The 21,449-nt window shown below is 42.3% G+C and overlaps 3 protein-coding genes across 4 annotated transcripts; 1 reads left to right on the forward strand and 2 right to left on the reverse strand.

Moving 5' to 3' along the window:
- Positions 1-183: 183 nt before the first annotated feature.
- LOC136447559 (uncharacterized) lies at positions 184-2,658 on the reverse strand. Its single transcript, XM_066446555.1, has 4 exons — positions 2,458-2,658; positions 1,499-1,624; positions 974-1,090; positions 184-583 (listed from the first exon to the last, which is right to left on the reverse strand). Exons 1-4 carry the CDS (start codon positions 2,496-2,498, stop codon positions 349-351), a joined length of 519 nt encoding a protein of 172 aa, XP_066302652.1. The 5' UTR covers positions 2,499-2,658; the 3' UTR covers positions 184-348.
- A 906-nt stretch (positions 2,659-3,564) lies between these two features.
- LOC136447176 (zinc finger protein 208-like) lies at positions 3,565-16,642 on the reverse strand. The gene is made up of 9 exons (XM_066445876.1): positions 16,500-16,642; positions 14,377-15,703; positions 12,909-13,087; positions 11,270-12,102; positions 10,013-10,159; positions 7,397-9,386; positions 6,339-6,456; positions 5,607-5,625; positions 3,565-5,363 (listed from the first exon to the last, which is right to left on the reverse strand). Exons 1-9 carry the CDS (start codon positions 16,625-16,627, stop codon positions 4,450-4,452), a joined length of 5,655 nt encoding a protein of 1,884 aa, XP_066301973.1. The 5' UTR covers positions 16,628-16,642; the 3' UTR covers positions 3,565-4,449.
- Positions 16,643-18,464: 1,822 nt separating this feature from the next.
- LOC136446797 (perlucin-like protein) lies at positions 18,465-21,424 on the forward strand. Of its 2 annotated transcripts, none has more exons than XM_066445375.1 (4): positions 18,465-19,066; positions 19,303-19,423; positions 19,974-20,057; positions 20,580-21,424. In XM_066445375.1, the coding sequence occupies exons 1-4, from the start codon at positions 18,938-18,940 to the stop codon at positions 20,975-20,977; spliced, it is 732 nt and encodes a 243-aa protein (XP_066301472.1). In that variant the 5' UTR covers positions 18,465-18,937; the 3' UTR covers positions 20,978-21,424. The 2 variants fall into 2 exon arrangements, with proteins under 2 accessions (XP_066301472.1, XP_066301471.1); XM_066445374.1 differs by having other exon boundaries at positions 18,469-19,066; positions 20,553-21,424.
- The last annotated feature ends 25 nt before the right edge of the window (positions 21,425-21,449 follow it).

Consider the following 21,449-nt stretch of genomic DNA (forward strand, 5'->3'; position numbering starts at 1 on the left):
CTGCCCATAGTAGCCCTTGATATCTCTCTCTCTCTCTCTCTCTCTCTCTCTCTCTCTCTCTCTCTCCCTCATTAGTATAGTATATTAGGAAAGTGACAAGACAAGCCTCTTTCGTTTTCTTCATTAAATATTAAGCAATTTACATGTACCTAAAAATACAATGTACCAACACAATGTACAAAATATGTTATGATGTATTTTATTGTCTCTTATTTTTCACACAGTTCCAAAAAAGGAGAAATCAACCAACATTTTTTATGACCTGCTTCTCAAAACATAAGATGGTATATGCATACTAGTATTTAGCGCTGCTGGAAAATATTGCCCGGTGGAGATGTGGTGTTATTTCTAAGCTATTGCCAAGTTCTTCATCTCGTCCAGGACTTCGGACGCTTCTCCGCAGATTTTTTCACAGTCGATCTCGGGTGTTTTCTGTGCGTTTGGCTTCGTTGTTACGTCACTGGTGACGTCATCACACTGCTTTTGCGTCATCACTTTGCTGGTGACCTCAGGTGACCCCTCTGGCTCTGTGACGAGTTCGTCGCCCTCGGAGTGGCGCCTTGTTCTGGAAGCGCGCAATTTTCTGGCGAGGAAAATATGCAAAGAAAATGATGGTCATTAGAAAAACAATCTATGTGAACGTCTGGTGTTGAGTAAGAACTCTCTAACATGCGCAAGGTAACATTTTCTCAAGCAATCGGATAATCTTGAAAACTACCAGACGTTTCAGACAGCATCCGCATGATATTGAAATATTATGCAAAAACGATTAGTGAAAATGGCTAACGACAGGTGCACTCTCTGATTATAAGCATAATGGACCATATTTCGACGTCAATTTCGCGCTATCTCTACTCAGCTTACAACGGTCTTAACAAGCGTAACAACAATTCACAGACAACCCCCTTTGTTTTGTTTTGTTTTGTTTTGTTTTAGAGTATCTTGGCCTTACTGAACAACTGTAAAAACTTACGCCCTTGCGGACCCCTCGCCCGGCGGGAAAGATCGTGTGAACGTCGCCGCGGCGATCCCCTCCCGACTCGGCGGCTCTACCGCCAGCTTGTATTCCCCTGGGCAGCGGTGCAGAGATCTGCAGAAATTAAGCATTGGAAATGTCATCGTTGCAAAAAATACAAAAATACAGTCAAACCTGTAGTAGTAACATCCTCTATATCAGGACCACCTGCAGCTGGCTATCATGTGTTGCCACCTGTTGGTGATCCTTATGTTATGTGTATATCATTGGATCCAAGCATTAAGAACGTTTGTCTATATAGTGGTTGTGACAACAGCAACGATGGCAACAAAAGATAAAGACAAAAAGATGAATGGTGGGTGTAAAGAAAGATAAATACAACTTCAGCATTACACTTTACACATTTCGTCATGCTCTGTATAATGTTCGCTGAAATTCTACACGATGTCGCCTTGCCATGGAGACGTGGTTACCCCTCAACAACAAACGAAACAAACTAGTTTTAGGCCTTTTTTCACTCACACTTTCCGGTAGTCTCCTCCCGGGCGACTAAGGCCCTCCGTCTCGTCAGATCCTTGGTTCACGCAGGCGTTCAACGTCAGGTGATGCTCACCCTCGACACGGTGGAGGTCGAAGCTTGGGTCAGAGCTGAGAAAATGACAAGTTTTAGGGGCTATAGCCTGATTTAATCGCGCTTATAGCAGTCGCCCGTAACCGGCAAGGCCCTAGAAGGGGAGGAGACATAAAAACCCCGGAAACCTGGAGTTTGCGTTATACTTCAACTTCAACTTAGTATACCCCCAGATAACCCCGCAAGGGGCAAAGTAGGGGGGGGAGGAGGTCCCAGGCTAAGGCGGGCAGGCCTCCAGCCTGGCGCGGAAAGACTCAACGGTGGGAGCCGTAACAACCGCGCCAGGCAGGGCGTTCCACTCGGGTATGGTGCGAGGGAAAAAAGAATATTTAAATGAGTCTGTTCGGGCGTAAAGTGGTTGGAATTTGAGCGTGTGGCTTCCCCGGGTGCGCCCCTGAGCTGGTTTCAGTAGACTATCTGTATTAATATTGATGTGGTTATTAACTAGCTTATAGAAAAAGGTGAGACGGGCGTTCCTCCTCCTTTCAGAGAGAAGGGTCCACTGCAGGTCATTGAGTGGTCTTCAAATCAGTGACCTACAGACTATAGTGGCTACTACATGTATACCTGGATTATCCTGGTACCCTCTGAGTACCACAAACTCAACTATTTTTCGACATACGAGATCTACTTACTTCGATCGCCGTCTTTGTGCTAATCTCCAAGTAGATCTATCGGTGGCAAGGCAGTATCAAAAGGTCCTACCGGTATCAAAAGCCTCCTGTGGTTTTGGATACTGCATGGTTGGCAATTTTGATACTGCCTTTCCAGCACCGATAGATCTGCTTGGAGATTACCTCTGTGCACGTTGTAACGTTAGAAAAACCATGCAAATCAACTACCTACTTACCTGCTAGTAATAAAGCGTTTTGCTGCGGGCCCGGGATCCATTTTGAGGTTGATGAAGAATCCTACGTTGACGTTGAACTCCTTTTCGTACTTTTTACAGAGAGGGTCACGTAAGAGAGGGCAACGCGTGTGGCTATGCTGCGACAATGTTTCGGAAGACACAAGTGTGTGCGTACCCTAGTTACTAGTGCCCTACAAAAACTTCTATTACGTCACATGAGTGTCAGAATGGTGTAGCAATTGGAACATGTGTTCCTTTGTTCGCCCTCGCGATATTACTTTGAATACCCATTATGACGTCAGAGGATGTTGAGTCGACACCTGACATCGTTGTTTTGTCAATGACAACGGCGTAATCAGGAGCTTTATATGATCCCAGCGTATATCGTAGGTGATTCAAACGCCTTAGATATAAACATACTACCTGAAACAAACAAAAAGGGAAACTTAACAGTTCAAGTGGAGAAGAAAAATGTGAAAGTTATTTTTTTCATGCTCTATACACTATACTATACAAATTTTCAGTCTACCTTACTACGAAAAATGACCACCAGTTTTGTAATTTACCGTCAATATGCCGAATGTACTGAAAAAGTGGATATTTTGATCTACTTATATCGTTATGAAAAACAAATCGCGAGAGGCACGCATGCGCGCACGGGGGCCGGGGTACCTTTAAACGACTAGGATCGGTTTCTTCTCATTCATAAGTGTTAAGGTTGTTTTTTCCATGGTATATTGCAGTAAGCCACAAATACCGACGTTCTAGAACACTGAAATATCAGTTCCGAGCGTTCCAATAGCCCGTGGAACATACGAGATATCATAACCACCGGAAAGATTGCAGTCATAATCTTTTTTTTTTTCACAAGTTTTTTTTTCTGCCAAATTGTCTTTAATATTGAAACCAAGAAGTGAGAAGAGGTCCTCAATGTCATAGTGTATTTCAGCACACTCCTCTCTTATGAAAAACACGATAATGACATTGAAAACTACAATATTTGTAAAAATAGTACCGACGGACAGGCATATCAAACAAAACTAAACTAATACAAAAAAGATGAATCCTCTAAAATAATGACTTATACAAAAATGCCACTCTGCATACTTAGCTAGTTAGAAACTTATTTATTTCTAGATTGTTAAATTCTACAATTACATGTTAGACAAATGTATAAAAAAATGCCCTCGCCCCTTCTTTATACAACAGTAACATAAAAAAACGCTTATCTCCTATTGTATCACTTCAAAGTTGTTGGAATTCACTCACTAATGACATAAACGCAATACTAGTTACAAAATCTAAACAGTATACATTACATCAGAACTCAAATGCTCAATATGCATACATATATAGTACACTAAGTTAAATCAAACATAGTCGGTTGCGCTTATATACATGTAGTACTGCACTATAAAAAAGAAATTGTGTATTTAAGGCAACCTTAACAGTGTTAAAAGTATGTAAAAGTTTCGTATGGATCATAAGTATTCCTCACTCATCCTGAACGACCCTAAGACTTAGTTTTCATTCAAGGTTCAAACTAGGAAGGTAACATTTGCAAACATTCTGTATTTACCTTCACTTGATCTAAGTGCAGACTAAAAACATGAAATTTTTGTTCCTTCTTGTGTGAAGTCTAATTTCCTTATACACAAGACGCACAGTCAGAGACAACGACAACAATCCTCTATACATCGTCAATAACCCCATTCGTAGATTCGAGTGCGCATGTGCAGCGTTAAAGGTGACGGCCCTTGGCTTGTAAATAGTTGTCGTCTCGACCATTCCCGCGTTTTCAGAGCAAGGCCCCGACAGGTTTTGTTTACGTCTCAGTGGCCTTCACCTTTGACACTGCACATGCGTACTGAAATCTTCGAATAGGCATCTTGTAACTTCCTGTTGAAAGAATCATGACAGATGACTTTAAATGTGAATCTTTAGAACGGTGTTTAGGTTTCAAAAATATATTGCACACCTCGAACATATGATTTAGGATTTCTCACAAGTACGAGTGCGCATGTGTTTCTTCCAACTATGCAGCTGGGTGAACTGCTTGCTGCACTTTTCACACTTGTACGGTTTTTCACCCGTGTGTGTTCGCACATGGGTCTTCAAATTATCCAGCTGACTGAACTGTTTGCTGCACTCTTCACACGTGTAGGGTTTCTCCCCTGTGTGGGTCCGCATGTGGCTCTTCAAATTTGGGCGCTGCCTAAACTGCTTGCTGCACGCCTCACACTTGTAGGGTTTCTCACCTGTGTGACTCCGCATATGAACCTTCAAATAACTCAGGCTACTAAACTGCTTGCTGCACTCCTCACACTTAAAGGGTTTCTCACCTTTGTGGATACCCATGTGGAGTTTCCAACTATTAAGATGACCAAACTGCTTGCTGCACACCTCGCAGCTGTATGGTTTCTCACCAGTGTGAGTGCGCATGTGACTCTTCAACTCATATAACCGACCAAACCCCATGTTGCACTCATCACACGTAAAGTTTTTCTCACCTGTGTGAGTAAGCATGTGAACCTTCAGATTACCAAGCTGACGAAACCGCTTGCTGCACTCCACACACATATAGGGTGTCTCACCGGTGTGAGTACGCATGTGCATCTTCAGAGAATCACGACATTTAAACTGCTTGCTGCACTCTTCACACTTGTAGGGCTTCTCCTCTGAGTGACTACGCATGTGGATCTTCAGATTACCCCGTTGATTGAACTGCTTACCGCACTCCTCACATGCGAATGGTTTCTCCCCTGTGTGAGTACGCATGTGTCTCTTTAGATAAGCATGATATTCAAACTGCTTGCCGCACTCCTTACACTGGGGTCTTCTCGCAGACTTATCTTCCTGACCCGCGCTGGCGTTCTCAGGGTGACTGTCAACTGCTTCCATGGCAACTAATGCAAAACGGACAAAATCGGCAAATAAAACGATTATTCATCTTTGGTATGTTGATGACAGAGATATACAAAAAAATCAGAGCGTCTGTTTTGAGATTGATAAGGGTGTGTGAACTGGACATATGCTATGTAAATCTGCAGTATAAGGGAATGAGAGATTTTATTTGCTTCCACAAGCGGTCATTATTCTCGTTCGCGTGACTAGCCTGAGTGTCATCCTGTTTCAGTTCCAGGCTCTACCTTCACTTAGAGCCTGGAACTGAAACAGGATGACACTCAAACTACGTTCTAACGAGTTTGCTTATTCTATGGTAGCATCAGCCTAACGGTTACAGTCAGACTACTCCGACATTTGCATCCCCACAAAGTTACCCCGCCGACTATCTATTCCCACCCTCATTAAATCAGGACCCCTAGTCGAGCCAATGTGGAGCGATAGGGGTCCTGATTTAATGAGGGTGTCTATTCCAGGACCTGCTGTGTTGGCTTTGTTGGAGTCTGTGTGTAGCCTGGTAACCAAACCGTTTCAACCGAACCTTTCATAGCTACGGAGAGGCCAAAGAATTGTGTTTGTCGAGCATGCAATTTGTTCCGGGCACTTTGTCTGCTGGGGCTTTCACTTGCAAATTCCCATTCAATTCCTTCTGCTGTAAGCTCCAGGGATTGTGTTTGCTGGCTTTTTGAACCTCTCTGTCGTATTCTCACAAATTCTTTCAAATATTCTGACAAGTTTTAAAACGGGATTTGGGCTGCATGCTTTCTGTTCTGCTCGTTTTTTTAAACTAGAGCTTTCTGGTATACTAGCGGACAGATGCACTCACCATATCTTTGTAGCTGTATCGAAACATCCATCAATACACAGGGTAACAAAGCAACACAAGACCCGACTCTACCTATACTCTAAACGTCTACTTCTCTGCTGTCGAAATCAAATGCCTGATCTTTGCGTAGATATTAATTAGCAAATCTTACCTGAAGGTTATACGCACGACAAGCTCGTAGAACAGCTGAGGACGGACACGGACGACTCAGACGCGCGTCGCTCTTGTACAGGAAACCGAGGTTGATGACCCGGAAGTACTCATTCAACCTAGGTCAAAGGTCTTGCTTGATTACCCCATGAGGATCGGAAGATGGCTACTGGATGACGGTTTTTGCTTGGTTAGGACTTCAAAAACTTAAAGAATAACCAGAGTATAACCATCTCTGACGAATAACAACACATTCACAAAACTTTTAAAAATCACTTTGATCTTCATGCGAATGTTACGATTAATGATTAGAGATTCATAGAAGGGCGATTACACATTACCGGCATTTGAAATTTTGAGATTTCTTAAATTGAATCAACGCAGACATCAGAAAGAAACTAGTCACCCTATTCAATGATAATAATAGGACAAGCCATACTTTATAATACGATTACAAAGAAATGACAGATTAATAACTGATTCGAAAGCAATTGACATTAGTTAAATGATAGCAACTTAAAGAGTGTGATTAGTCCTGAATAAATTAAATTTTGGCTAATCTACGAATATGATATGCAAAGATGACTATGTACTAAACAAAGAAAGTGCATCTTCCTCTACTTGACAGGGAATTCAACCTGGCTTACAAACTGTTATATGTACAAAAAAATGTTATATGTACAACAGAAATCACTACAGATTTGAAAGACAAGTACTGTATACTGTATACTGTAGTGTTTACTAATATACATTCACCTTAGTTCTATTTTTATCTATCAAAACTGAACAAGATGTAACTCAATGACAGCAAGAATTTTCCCAAGAGAATCTTAAATGACTGCCACAACTAGAAGCTAATTGTACATGTATATAAACAAACTATATATTTGGTAAGGCATGTCGATAAAGTAGACGGAAATTCAGAACATGCAAACTATCAACAAACTTGGATGTTATATTTGACTTCTACTCTTCTATTAAACAACTAAAAAACTAACTGTTAGTGTTACATGGATCTTACACACCACTAGTGCACTGGAGTTCACCAGATCAAGTTACTGATCCTTTTTTTTTCTTTCATGAGTCCGCAGATGACACTTCAGCATATCTACCCTTCTGAATTGCATGCCACATTGCTCACACATGTAGGGTTTCTCCTCAGTGTGAGTGTGCATGTGTTTCTTTAAACTGCTCTTTTTACTGAACTGCTTGCTGCATTTTTCACACATGTGGGTTTTTTCCTCTGGCACTGCGCGAGTTTGAAAGTGAGACTTAAAGTGTCTGTTAAATATTCCTTTTTGTGAGAATGATTTGCTGCACAATTTGCATGAGTAGGGTTTCTCCCCTGTGTGAGTCAGCATGTGGATATGACGGTTTTTCGAGGTACTGAACTGCCTGCTGCATACCTCACACCTGTAGGGTTTCTCCTCTGGGTGAGTCTGCATATGACGCTTCATATAATCCAGCCTTTCGAATTGCATTCCACAATGTTTACATCTGTACGTTTCTAGTTCTGAGTGAGTCCAAATATGACACTCCAACTTATCCAGCCTCCTGAATTTCATTCCGCAATGCTCACACCTGTAGCAGGGTTTCTCCTCCGTATGTGTGGTAAGGTGTACATTCAAGGCACCTTTTTGGGAGAAGGATTTGCCACACACTTCACACAAGAAGGGCTTCTCCCCTGTGTGACTTCGCATGTGGATCTTCAAATGTTCCAAGCTGACAAACTGCCTACTGCACTCTTTACATCTGTATGACCTCTCCTCTGTATGAATCCTCATATGGTTTTTCAGATAAATCTGTCTGCTGTACTTCTTGTTGCACTTCTCACAGCGGAAGGTTTTCTCTGTTATGTGAGTCCGCATGTGAGGATTCAAGCTTGCGCGCTTACTAAAAACCATGCTGCACTTCTCACACTTGTAGGACTTCTTTTCTGTGCGAGTTTGCACATGGGACTTTAGGTGTGTAGTCAGAGTACCTTTCTGTGAGAAGGACTTGTTGCACACTTCACACATGTGAGGCTTGGCCCCGGTGTGGGTCCGCATGTGAATCTTCAAATGACACGGTGCAATAAACTGCCTGTTGCATTCCTCACACTTGTAAGGTTTCCGGATCCCCTCTGCGTGAGTCCGCAAATGACACTTCAGCATATCTACCCTCCTGAATTGCATGCCACATTGCTCACACATGTGGGGTTTCACCTCAGTGTGAGTGTGCATGTGTTTCTTCAGACTGCTCTGTTTACTGAACTGCTTGTTGCATTTCTCACACCTGTAGGTTTTTTCCTCTGGCACTGCGTGAGTTCGAAAGTGAGACTTAAAGTGTTGGTTCAAAGTTCCTTTCTGTGAGAAGGATTTGTTGCACACGCCGCACGTGTGAGGCTTCGCCCCGGTGTGGGTCCGCATGTGAATCTTCAAATGACACGGTGCAATAAACTGCCTGTTGCATTCCTCACACTTGTAAGGTTTCCCCTCTGCATGAGTCCGCAAATGACACTTCAGCATATCTACCCTTCTGAATTGCATGCCACATTGCTCACACATGCAGGGTTTCTTCTCAGTGTGAATGTGCATATGTTTCTTCAGACTGCTCTGTTTACTAAACTGCTTGCTGCACTTCTTACACCTGTAGGTTTGTTCCTCTTTGTGATTTAAAAAGTGAGACTTAAAGTGTTTGTTTAAGGTTCCTTTTTGTGAGAATGATTTGCTGCACAATTTGCATGAGTAGGGTTTCTCCCCCGTGTGGGTCCGCATGTGAATCTTCAAATGACACGGTGCAATAAACCGCCTGTTGCATTCCTCACACTTGTAGGGTTTCTCCCCTGTGTGAGCCTGCATGTGAATTAAGCTACCAAGCTGACTGGACTCCTCACATCTGAAGGGTTTCTCCCCTGTGTGAGCCTGCATGTGTCCCTTCAAAGCACGCCGTGAGCTAAATTCCTTGCAGCACGTCTCACAAACCAGACTGTTTGAAACATTCTCCTCTGATTCGCTACTGGCATCACTTGAGTAGTTGTTTGCCATAGCTGCAGTTCCGAAAACCACCTCTGCAAATACAACAGAAAATGCATGTCACCTGAGTGTTATTGTCATTGTCAATCCAAACATACATGTGGGCCAATGATAATGATGATCTTAAAGCATGATATCAGTTATATATAACAAAAATGTCTCAACATAATGAACTTATTTCTTGACCAAAAAAGTTTTGACTTGAAACGTGATGTTATGAACAGAAACTACAAAATGCATCAGTTTAATTGTTAGTGTACAATCCCTAATTAAACCCTTCCAACTGTTAGTGTACTGTCCCTAAACCCTTCCAAGAAACAAGAGCCAAGCGATGATGGAAACCAGATGTGAAGATGGGTGGCCCGTTCTGTGGCCGATAGAGGGGATTGTGGTATGCGTAAGTTACATATGAAATTGAGTGTATCATCTCTTTCAACAGCGTCTACTTTCCTATAACTACAAACCTCCATAATCAACCTTCTGTCTCCATTCACTATGTCTGTGCGGTTTTTTTTATAATAAAGTTGTCCCGACATTATGAAATCTGTAACCCCCATTCAGACCCTTCCTATTTACTAGCTCCATGCACTTCATCGCGACGTTTTCTTTTCATCATTCACTTCTCTCGCCGGTCAGAAATATCTTGATTAGCAGATCTTACCTTTCGCACAATCAGAGTGTGAAACAGCTGAAACAGGAACGGATACTTCGAGAGAGAAAGCCTCTGTGCCGATAGACGGCGCGGTGACCCGAAAAGACGCGTCCTTTTTCAGACAGGAAACCGCTGCCGATGACCCGGAAGTGTTCATTCAGATCAGACCTGGGCCAAGCCATCTGACCTGATTACCATGTACTGATCTAAGTTTGTCCGTCTATCGGTTCTACTTCGGATTGGTTACGATCTTTTCATGAACAGGATTTGCCGGACACTGCAAGGAGGTTATATAGGTCTATACAACTTCCTTGGACACTGTTAGGAAAAAAAGATGATGGGTTGGAAAACCATTTTATTTGTAAACGAAGTCAATAACATCTTATAACCACCAAGAACATAGCTACTAGTATATCTTAAATGTTAGATAACCAGTTATTGATATTACTGCATACCAACATGTACAACATAATACATTAACATGGCATAATCATCTTCTATTGTAATCACTATCAACTACTGAAACTCCATAACGAATAGCATGTAGCACCATGCATGCAAAACTAGCTAAAAGAAACAGTAAATATCATACATATTACAGTATAATATAAATAATGCCTACTCAGAATCTGAATTCAACACAACAAGGGATAGTCATATATCATTGTTACAACAATAAACTACTAAAACTCCATAGCAAATGCTTGAAATAGCATGCAAAACTAGCTACAAAAAAATGGAACAGGAAATGTTATATAACTAATGGCTAATTAGAATCTACAGTTCTACCCATAACATAACGAGGGACATTCATCTTCTTGTTTTTACTACAAACTTGAAACTCCACAACAAAAGCGGTATACACTCGAATACACTCGAAACTAACTACAAAAAATGCTTATAAATGTTATTCAAGATAACGGCAGAAGCATATGGAAACAGCTAGAAACATTTGTATATGAAACGGAAAAGCTAGTGCTAAATGGGTCTATCCTTATATTTTCCTGTCCAGATTACTACGGCTTTGGACCTTTGTAACTGACAAGAAATACCTCAAAGGCAGTAGGTCGCTGAAATGTTGTAGGCTGCTAGTATAGAAAAAAACTAATAGTATAATCAAAAATCACATTCTAACTGAAACTCATCTGCTAAGGTTTGACAGTTTTAAAAAAAAATAGTCTCTTGGCATTTCAGGTCCAGGGATTCCTCAATGGTGCGCTTTCCTGTGTGTCTTCAGACCGTTATGGCGTGAAAAGGACTTGTTACATTCTTCGCACTTGTAAGCTTTCTCCCCTGTGTGAGTGCGCATGTGGCTTTTCAAGTGACTTAGCTGACTGAAATGTCTTCCACACTCCTCACACTTGTAGGGCTTCTCCCCTGTATGAGACCGCATGTGTTTCCTCAGATCACCTGACAAACGAAACTGTTTGCTGCATACCTCACAAGTGTAGGGTTTCTCACCCGTGTGCATCCGCATGTGTTTCTTCAAATCACCAAGTTCACTGAACTGCCTGCTGCACTTCTCACACGTGTAGGACTTCTCCCCTGTATGCATCCGCATGTGTCTCTTCAGATGACCCAGACGACTGAACTGCCTGCTGCACACCTCACACATGTAGGGTTTCTCACCCGTGTGAGTTCGCATGTGTTTCTTCAAATCACCAAGTTCACTGAACTGTCTGCTGCACTCCTGACATCTGTAGGGTTTCTCCCCTGTGTGAGTTCGAATGTGTCTCTTCAGAACATTATGGTAACCAAACTGTCGGCTGCACTGCTCACATTTGTAGGGCTTCTCCCCTGCGTGAGAGCGCATGTGAGTCTGCAAGTTACCAACTGTGCAGAACTGCTTGTTGCATTTTTCACATTTGTAGGGTTTCTCCCCTGTGTGAGTCTTCATGTGTATCTTCAGACTTCCCAGTTGACTAAACTGACGATTGCACTCCTCACACTTGTAAGGCTTCTCACCTGTGTGAGTGCGCATGTGGATCTTCAAAACACTCATCAAGCGGAACTGCCTGCTGCACTCCTCACACGTGTAGGGTTTCTCATCAGTGTGGTTGCGCATGTTGCTTGTTGACGCCACACTGCTGAATCCAGCTCTGTAATGATATGATAAGCACTATTACTAGCAGTTCATCCTAGAGAAGATAACACATAAGTTAGTAACTTATTACAAGATATAACTTACAATCATAGAGATTGTTGGAAACATTATTTCAACAATATTAATAACAGTAACTTTACTGAAAATGACCAAACAATGGTATACAAGAAGAGTACAAGACACAGGGAACTTAGACGTAAAAAAAGCCACTCTACTTTTGATTACAGTAAGTTATTCCATGGGTTTAAAAACTATTGGTTTAACTTCTTTCCTGCATGCGATTGTCCAACATTCTGATTATTTGCAAAGAATTTCAGTAAAAATGGCAATCAGAAGAAAGGTAACACAGCTTGAAAAACAACATGAAAAAATGAATATATAAGTTAGTGAATCGTCCCCTGATCTCATCTCTCTAGTCCAGTATTTTAACAGGTGATAATGAAAACCAGATGTGAGGGTCACCATGGGCGACAATTCTGGCGCCAACATATTTCGGTCTAAAATTCGCATCGCCTTCATCCTGGACCTAAATTGCAACAAATCCCGGCTTCTGAGCAAATACTAATGCAATGGCAATAGTTGGCTATCAATCTTTTGACACGATGTGTCAAGCTATCATTCTTTATATCAAGACATCTATCTCCCTATACCCCCACCCCCAACAAACCCCGACAGATCCTCCCTATGTTGACACGTGCAATATGCAGATTCAGGGGCCCAAGCTCGGACAGTCCCGTTAAGGACATGTTGCTCTCAAGATTTCTAAACGTCTTGGTGCAAATATTGATCCGCACACCTTACCTCAAGGTTCTCTTGTGTATAATCAGCGTGTAAAACGACTGAAAACAGGAACGGATGCCTCGAAAAATGTTGTTGAAGTCTCTGAACCACGACCAACGCGCGTCGCTCTCTCCGACAGGAAGTTGCCGCTTGCTGACGATGACCCGGAAGTAGAATCGAAGTGGGTCAAGTAAGCTAACCTGATTACCGCATAACAATCTGAAGATGTTTGTTTGAATCTTTGATGAGAAACTCAAATCGGTAAGAAGGTCGCATGTCCACGCTTACATAGATTTATGCTTTTAGCGACTTCATCTTAAAACGACCTAAACACAATTTCTTGTGTCTCGTAATGTCCCATTATATCACCAATATACTAGTAACAATAAAAATTCACCTTTATTGGTCTAAAATTTCGTTCGCAATACATACTCCGGATCCGTTCTTCTCTTACATCACGATGAAACGACCTACTTGCCAGTCACCATGTGCCCACACCGGCCCATAACCACTTTGTTTTAGCTTTCATTTGTTACAATCTTCCGTGATTTGTATATGCGGCAACGATCATGTGCAGACACTACTTTGAAGATGGAACTAAAATCATTCTAATGTTTTTGAACGACACGATTTTCACCAATGTTCAAGTAGCAGTTTTATTTCTTAAAACATCGACAATTGACATTGAAAACAGCGACTTCAACATTGGAAACAAACGAATCAAACATTTATAAGAATTGTGAAGAAAATTCTATTTACATGCACATCATGATAAACTAGTCAACGACTACATGTACTATGTACATGGCTCTACAATGCGTATAAAAAGTGTTAACACGGGTGATAATTTTCCTTACACAGTAAAATTAGAGAGAGGCAGCATGTGGAAACGGTCTATTTCAGAAAGAGTACAGTTGCCTGAGTTTACACAGGCCTGAGTTTACGCTCGTTCCTTTAAGTTTGTGCAGTACGCTGGAAGGCTCTCGCCAGTTTGCAGTCATGATGCTAACTAGCACAGTTATGAATACTATAGCAATGATAGAAATAACTAAAGAGCAGACTAGCAACTAGTATCTGATGATGTATGACTGACTTACAAAAGTGCATATACTAAATAACTGGAAAGTCAAACATTACTTATCAACAAAGATACTAACAGACTACGAGTAGACTACATCGTAACAGGCTATACAATAACTTTGGTAGCTATTAGGGTTCACTACCTAATAGCTACAGGACTAGTCATAAAAATACGATTAAAAGCTGATAAGAATTAGTGATAACTGGGTACAAGTTATTAGCTAAGTCTATCCAATTGGGCCTACGTTGCCAGTCAGTGATCATGAGTCGTTTGAATCAACACATTAAGCAAGCACAAATCGGTTGGTGCATCTATTTTTTTCTGAGCATTTCTCGGCTAATTTAAGACAGCTGAGATTTAATGTAACTTTTCAAGCTACTCAGTTAAACTTCGCTCCTCGAACCTCTAATGCTTCTTCCCTGTGTGAGTCATGATGTGACTCTTTAGAAGCTCTAGTCTGCTAAACTGTCTGCTGCACTCTTCACACGTGTAGGGGGTTTCTCCGGTGTGGATCCGCATGTGCCTCTTCATGCTGCTCAGCGTACCGAACTGCTTGCTACAATCCTCACACGTGAAGAGTTTCTCTCCTGTATGAGTGAGAATGTGTTTCTTCAGATTACCCAGCTGACTGAAATACTTGCTGCACTCCTCACATTTGTATGGTTTCTCCCCGGTGTGAGTACGCATGTGTTTCTTCAGATTACTCATACCACTGAACTGCTTGCTGCACTCCTCACATTTGTAGGGCTTCTCCCCTGTATGCGTGCGCATGTGCTTCTTCAGATCATCAAACAACCGAAACTGTTTGCTACATTCCTCACACTTGTAGGGCTTCTCATCAGTGTGTGAGAGCATGTGTCTCTTCAACAAAGTCCCATCGCTGAACCTCCTACAGCACTCATTGCATTTGTAAGGCTTCTCTCCTGTATGGGTCCGCATGTGAGTCTGCAGGTGAACCAGCTGACTGAACTGCTTGTAGCACTCCTCACACTTGTAGGGTTTCTCTCCGGTGTGAGTCATCATGTGTTTCTTCAGACTACCCGGCGCACTGAACTGCTTGCCACACTCCTCACATTTGTAGGGCTTCTCTCCGGTGTGGACACGCATGTGCTTCTTTAAATCACCAAGATCTCTGAACCGCTTGCTGCACTCCTCACACGTATAGGGTTTCTCCCCTGTGTGAGTACGCATGTGGCCCTTTAGGTGACTTAATTGACTGAACTGTTTGCAGCACTCCTTACACTTGTAGGGTTTCTCGCCAGTGTGGGTCCGGATGTGGGTCTTTAGACTAAGCAGATGGCTGAACTGCTTGCCGCACTCCTCACACTTGTAAAGTTTCTCACCCGTGTGAATGAGCATGTGTTTCTTCAGATTACTCAACTGGGTACACTGCTTGCCACACTCCTCACATCTGTACGGTTTCTCCCCGGTGTGAACACGCATGTGTTTCTTCAAATCACCGAGTTCACCGCACTGCTTGCCACATTCCTCACACCGATATGGTTTCTCACCTGTGTGAGTCTGGATATGCCTCCTAAGATGTTGCAGGAGACTGAACTGCTTACCGCACTCCTCACACCTGAAGGGTTTCTCGTTGGTGTGGGTCCGCAGGTGTAGTTTAAGATCACTGTCGTACTCCTCTGTAGGGCTGTTCGCAAGATGCCCCTTAGAGCCTTCGCTGGCGTCTTCAGACCGGATACTTGTCGTTGCCATTGTAAAATCGCCAAACCAACGTCTGTAAAAACACAACATAAACACAACAACATAAGATATCTGTTCGTCCAGAAATGCTTTGCAAAACAACATCATACATGTAGGGCAAAGACAGCTTCAAACCTGCATGCTTGAATTCTACGAATACTAGTTCGCAGATTTCAAGCAGTGAATGAATAATGACTGACCTTTTATACACCCAAACACAGAGAGAGAACGATCTATGATGTACATATTTGCATCTGAATGTGTATGACACATCTCCAGAAGAATAATCTGGTTTTTAAAACAACTCTTACACCTGCAGTTCAAGGGTCCTACTAGTATGTAAATCATTAGGTGCGCGGGTTTAGAGCAGTGACCATTAATAGTCGACACGCGGGAAATAGAAAAAAGGAAATAAGAGCTTTCACACATTTGAGTACTCATATGAAGTGTCAAAGGTGAAGATCCCTGAGACGTAAGCAAAACCCGCCGGGTGTTGTTATGCAAATCGAGACAATGTCGAGACGAAAACTGTTTACAAACCAGGGGCCTTCGAATTCACCTTTAATTTGACACTGCAAATGCGTACTCGAATGTGTGAAAGCGCTTATATCTAAGGCAATATCTGTGACGAGATTTGTTTATCGTTAAACCTAAATAACTGGGTATTGCCTCAATGAAACAACTCACTGTGCATTTTATAAGGAGGGGAAACCTCTAGTTCTATCTTTCATAATTCTAAGCAGAAACGTCCATGTCGCAAACAGCTATGTGGTATCTGACAATACGAATATTTTTGAGAACCGCCTAAAGAATAATGGGAAATCAAATACCTGTAGATATGGATCTTTGGATCGCTGGTGTCGTCTGTCCTCGTTGGTCTCTTGCTCGTCTCACTGCGCTCAGTCTGTCTTGCGCTGAATTTAAACCCAAGCGGGCTACTTGTCTTGACTGACGTCATCGACGCTCTAATCCAATTAGGCGTCTCACGTACTCTAGACCTAGCCAATCACATCATTCCTCAATGGTAATGATATCGATTGGTCGCTGCTTAGTTCAAAGGTTAGAACCGTTACAGCGTTATTGTTATGCGATAACAGACAACATTCGACCAAAAGCTTACTCTTTGCCTTCTCTGTCTTCAAGGCGGGACCAGGCCACCTTGTGCACACTGCACAACATCTTGGAGGATCCTCACAACCATCTGCTTGATTTTGTGTCCAAACCGTCGCAGAGCAACTACAATCTTCGTCGGGCCTGTAAACAGGTCCTCTTCACACTAAGCAAAACTAAGCGACATGAAATATCTTTCATGCCGCGTGCTTTGAAGTTGTTGTCCAAAAATCATCTCTAGATGTTGCAAGTTTTTGTGCTTTCATGTTTTTGGGCCGGTTCTCATCAAATTTTAATGTAGACCACGTACGTCCATATTTGAAATTGTATAGATTTTAATGTGGATACAACGTTGACTTGATTATAACTATGATCACTCCAAAAGTGCTAGTATCATTCCGCAGTTTCTCTTTAGTGGTCACCTGTACTCTCCACTTCTTCCTCTGGCAGACTCGAACCGCACGGCAACAAAGCCGATGCTAGGGGCTTTGTTGCCGAGCGATTCGACACAACAAACATTTGCGTGAGCTCCATGATAAAATCCCGAGTTCAACTACAAGTCTGTCGGTGAGAACCATACCAGTGAAGAATATCGCGTTTAAAACGGTCCACGATTCAGTAATTCCTCACAATACGAGACAGCTATGTGTTTACGTTTTCTACGTTTACTGTAATCTATGCTGCTTACCGGTGTAGTAGTCCAGAATATACCCCTGTCCAGAATATACCCGGGTATATTCTTGGCGGGGGGTATACTCTGGCCTGCTACACCGGCTCATTTATAAACAAGTATACAATCCAGGTGCGATCTAATACCAGGGTCTCGTACAATTGCAACGATAAGCGAAGGTCAGAGGTCAGAATCGTTACAGTGGCCAGTGTTTAGTCTTCAAGTTCAATACAGATCTAGAATAGTTCGGTTGCAGAAGAAAATACAGACACAAACCCATGTAGTAGAAGATACGAAAAGGGGTGAACAATTTGTCGGAGAACTTAGCTAGCTGACCGGTAGAATTACCCCTTGATAACTAAGCACAGGTTCGAGATCAGTGAAGCATGTATTATGTACTCACTAATGGGGATCCTTCCAAATAAACAATAAACAAACAATATGCAAAACCTAGTTTACGATTGCCCGCATCGACGAGCGTGATCGTTCTGGCACCTTCCCAAATCCAGTGTACGGGTACGAGTATCCAGGCTGCAGTACCGTCGTAGATTACCAGTCGGCGCTTCAGTGCCACCTACAGTTTCTGTCATCACAAGCTCCAAATAACTACATGAAGTGTTCACTCCTACTAGTACAAATCATGTCACCTACTTAAAATTTTGACCCGACAAAAATACACAAAAAAGCGAACCTGTCCATAGTCCATAGTCAAATATCTCATTCTAGTTCTATGGCCAGCCAATTTCTAGTTTTTTTTTTTTAATCAACCAAAAGAGTGTGGTAACGACGAACATTTGAATAACATCTAGGAATAAATGTGCATAATTATACTGCTTATCTGTCTTTCTACACTTTCCTCGTAACAAGGCATCTTTTCCTGGGATAGCTTGCTCAGCAATGAGGTCACAAGGAAGTCAGAAACGCATATGCATGCACGGCACCAATCACAAACTCGGTGGTGGCATAGGGACATGTGCGGGGAATCCCCTTGCAGGTACCCAACCTATCTTGTCTATAGAAGACGTCACAAGGAAGTAAGTTTGATCAAAACCAATCACAAAGCTGGATCATGCTTACGTCAGTATATCAGGTGATTCATTTAGCTGTTTCCTGACCATATCTGAGATCAGTGCAAAGATCAGACGTTAGTAGGGTCTTGCTATAGCCGGACCTGTATCGCCGTGCTTCAGAACAATCCACAAATTCACTCCCACATGTACAGCTGCCATTTTCTTAGTCCAGAAAAAAACATTATTTTTTAACTGAAAAATTAGCACGGAAAAGCTCCTGATTGACAGCGGCGGTTATTTTGGCCGTCGCCCCGCCAACTTCCCCCTCGCTTCACTGTTCCAACTTCTGACGGTGAGTCTATCCGTGATCGCCATCGTCCTCGTGATCCACGAGGGAGCGCGATTAACGGAGAAGGTGTCTACACAGGGCCAGGAACTCTCAACTCTGAAGGCAGTCGTGTCCGACTACCAGAAGGAAATGGTGGCCATGAGGGCACACCAGGAAGCAACGAAGGACGCGGAAGTGACGTTTCTCCGAGAGCAAGTGGTTGCACTCGAAGCTAAACTTCCCAGCGGCGTCTTAGCAGACGGCGGTACAAACCTACAGGTATGAAATGTTGTGGTTATCATGTTTTGTTCTGTTGTTAGATTTCAAGGTGAACAAACACATATTCTTGGTGTTCAAAAATGGGTCGCGGGCGTCACACAACACCCATTATCTGTCGAGTGATGTATCAAACGTCGCTAGATAAGATTTTGTCACTGCAACAGACCATCTTTCCAAAACGACACATATATGTTGTCTATGCTCTCTGACTTTGACACTTTGCCCTCTTATGTCAGTCGGAGCTTGGAGACAGAGTTGACCCCGTTGACACGACTGGTGAAGACACCTGGCGGCCCGGGGTGGTACAGCACCAGAGAGCTAAGAGGGCGGTAAACTCTGTGACTCACCCAGCAGGCGGTGAGTTCAATGATTTCTTTTTGCATGGCTGACTTGACGCAATACGAGCTAGAGGTAGAAGATATATATATTTCTCTCACATTAAAATACGTAACGCCTAAAAAACGAGAATTTTCATTGGTACATGTGGTATTTCGCTGAAATCTGATACAATTGGAACTTGCAAAAAATGCATCCTAATATCTTATATCATATCATATCATATTAACAATGATAACCTTTATTGTGCATTCATGCCCTGTCGGGTCAGGTACAGGCATATAGATACAAAATACATGGTAACGTTCATATAATGACACTGACAGGACTTCTAATACTAATCTAAAACAATGGTTCTAAAACTACTCTAACGTGTATGTCGTATCGTTTCATATCAGTTCAGTTGTTTCACGTATGTAGTAAGGTACAATCGTTGACCTACAACTGACTTATACTTTATGTCGCCTCTCGGGTGCTCTCCTGCGTAAATAATAGGTTAATATCACTCAGTATAATGACATTTTGTTTGAGATATACGCTAGAAACTAGTTTCATTTTTATTTGTCTGTAGCTTGTTTACAAGGCCCTCCCGGTATCCCTGGCAGAGACGGCCGTGACGGGATGCCTGGACGTGACTGTCCATGTGGAACGAAAGGTACTTAAAAATGATTAAAGCTCAAATGTTGCTGACATTTTCACAGGAACATTTTGTTGGTATACTGTAAATGCAGAAATGTTCGCGGGGATTTAATTTCGGTGGCAGAGAGAAAATGGAGTATTCGCGGTGGTTTTGAGTTCGCATTTGAAACAATACTAGCGCTACAGTCACACATGAAACGACTTTTCGTGGTGGTTTTAAGTTCGCGGTAAAGAGTTCACCGCGAAAACCGCGAACATGAAACCACCACGAACATTTCTGTATTTACAGTTTCTCCCACGATTTTCTCTGCCTCGCCAGTGACTGTAATCGGCAGTTGAGAGCCATAAAAGAAGCTTATGTTATCAATTGTACAACAGATATAGTTGGTTTGTGTGTTTTATTTTCAATTTAGCATTGAAGCACGTCTAGTGTACGCTGTATGAAGTGTGGTAAAAGAAAGTTAACGGTCTTCTAGTATGGTCACTGGACATTATATTTTGTCTCCCACAGAACCCACAGAGCCCACAAAACCCACAGAACCCTTGACCTGCCCCAGTGGCTACCTCCAGTTCCGAGACAAGTGTTACCAGTTTTCCACCACGCAAAAGCAGTACAATGACGCCAAGGCCGTGTGTGTAGCTTCAGGCGGTCATCTGGCTGTCGCCAAAGACGAGGCAACGGACAACTTCCTCGTCAACGAGATAAGGAAACGGGGCAACGCCGAGACATGGATGGGGATGAGTGATCAAGTTGAGGAGGGGGTGTGGGTTTGGGAAGACGGCAGCGCTCTTACGGGTTGGACTAACTGGCTACCGGGGAACCCCAGTTCTACTGGCGAGGACTGTGCTGAGTGGAAGGTTGTCTATGGCTTCAAGTGGAACGACGATGAATGTTACCATACCCAGTATTTCGTCTGTGAAATTAACGCCACCTAAATTTCTAGTTCACAAGGTGTATCGATGTCTTTTATAATGATAACAAATGGCATTAGGGGAATGCACAACTGTGTAATAGTTTTCTGTAAAATAGAGGTGCAGATCTTTGACAAAATTACCTATATAAAGTGAGCTGGTGAGAAAAGTTAACCTATAGCAAACTCACCTGTTGATCATGTTCGTAGCAAGATTGGTAGTTGGATATTCGAAAAAAATCATGTGGAAGTTGACTTTGCCTTCCAATATTCATAAGTTGAACCAAATATAAGATACCAAAATATGCTTTGATATAAGATCTGGAACTTTTAGATTATTACTATGTAAGTTTACAGTCGGTAACTGTAAAGCAGTGATATTAAGTTGGTGTTACAATTGTGTAAAATCGGTGTACTATTCTATTTGTGACTTGACCTGAAATATGGGAATAAAGTGAATATCTAATGACAATATGTCTTTATTTTCATTATTACTG

The sequence above is a fragment of the Branchiostoma lanceolatum genome, chromosome 13 (genome assembly GCF_035083965.1).
Source record: "Branchiostoma lanceolatum isolate klBraLanc5 chromosome 13, klBraLanc5.hap2, whole genome shotgun sequence".
NCBI classification, from domain to species: Eukaryota; Metazoa; Chordata; class Leptocardii; order Amphioxiformes; family Branchiostomatidae; genus Branchiostoma; species Branchiostoma lanceolatum.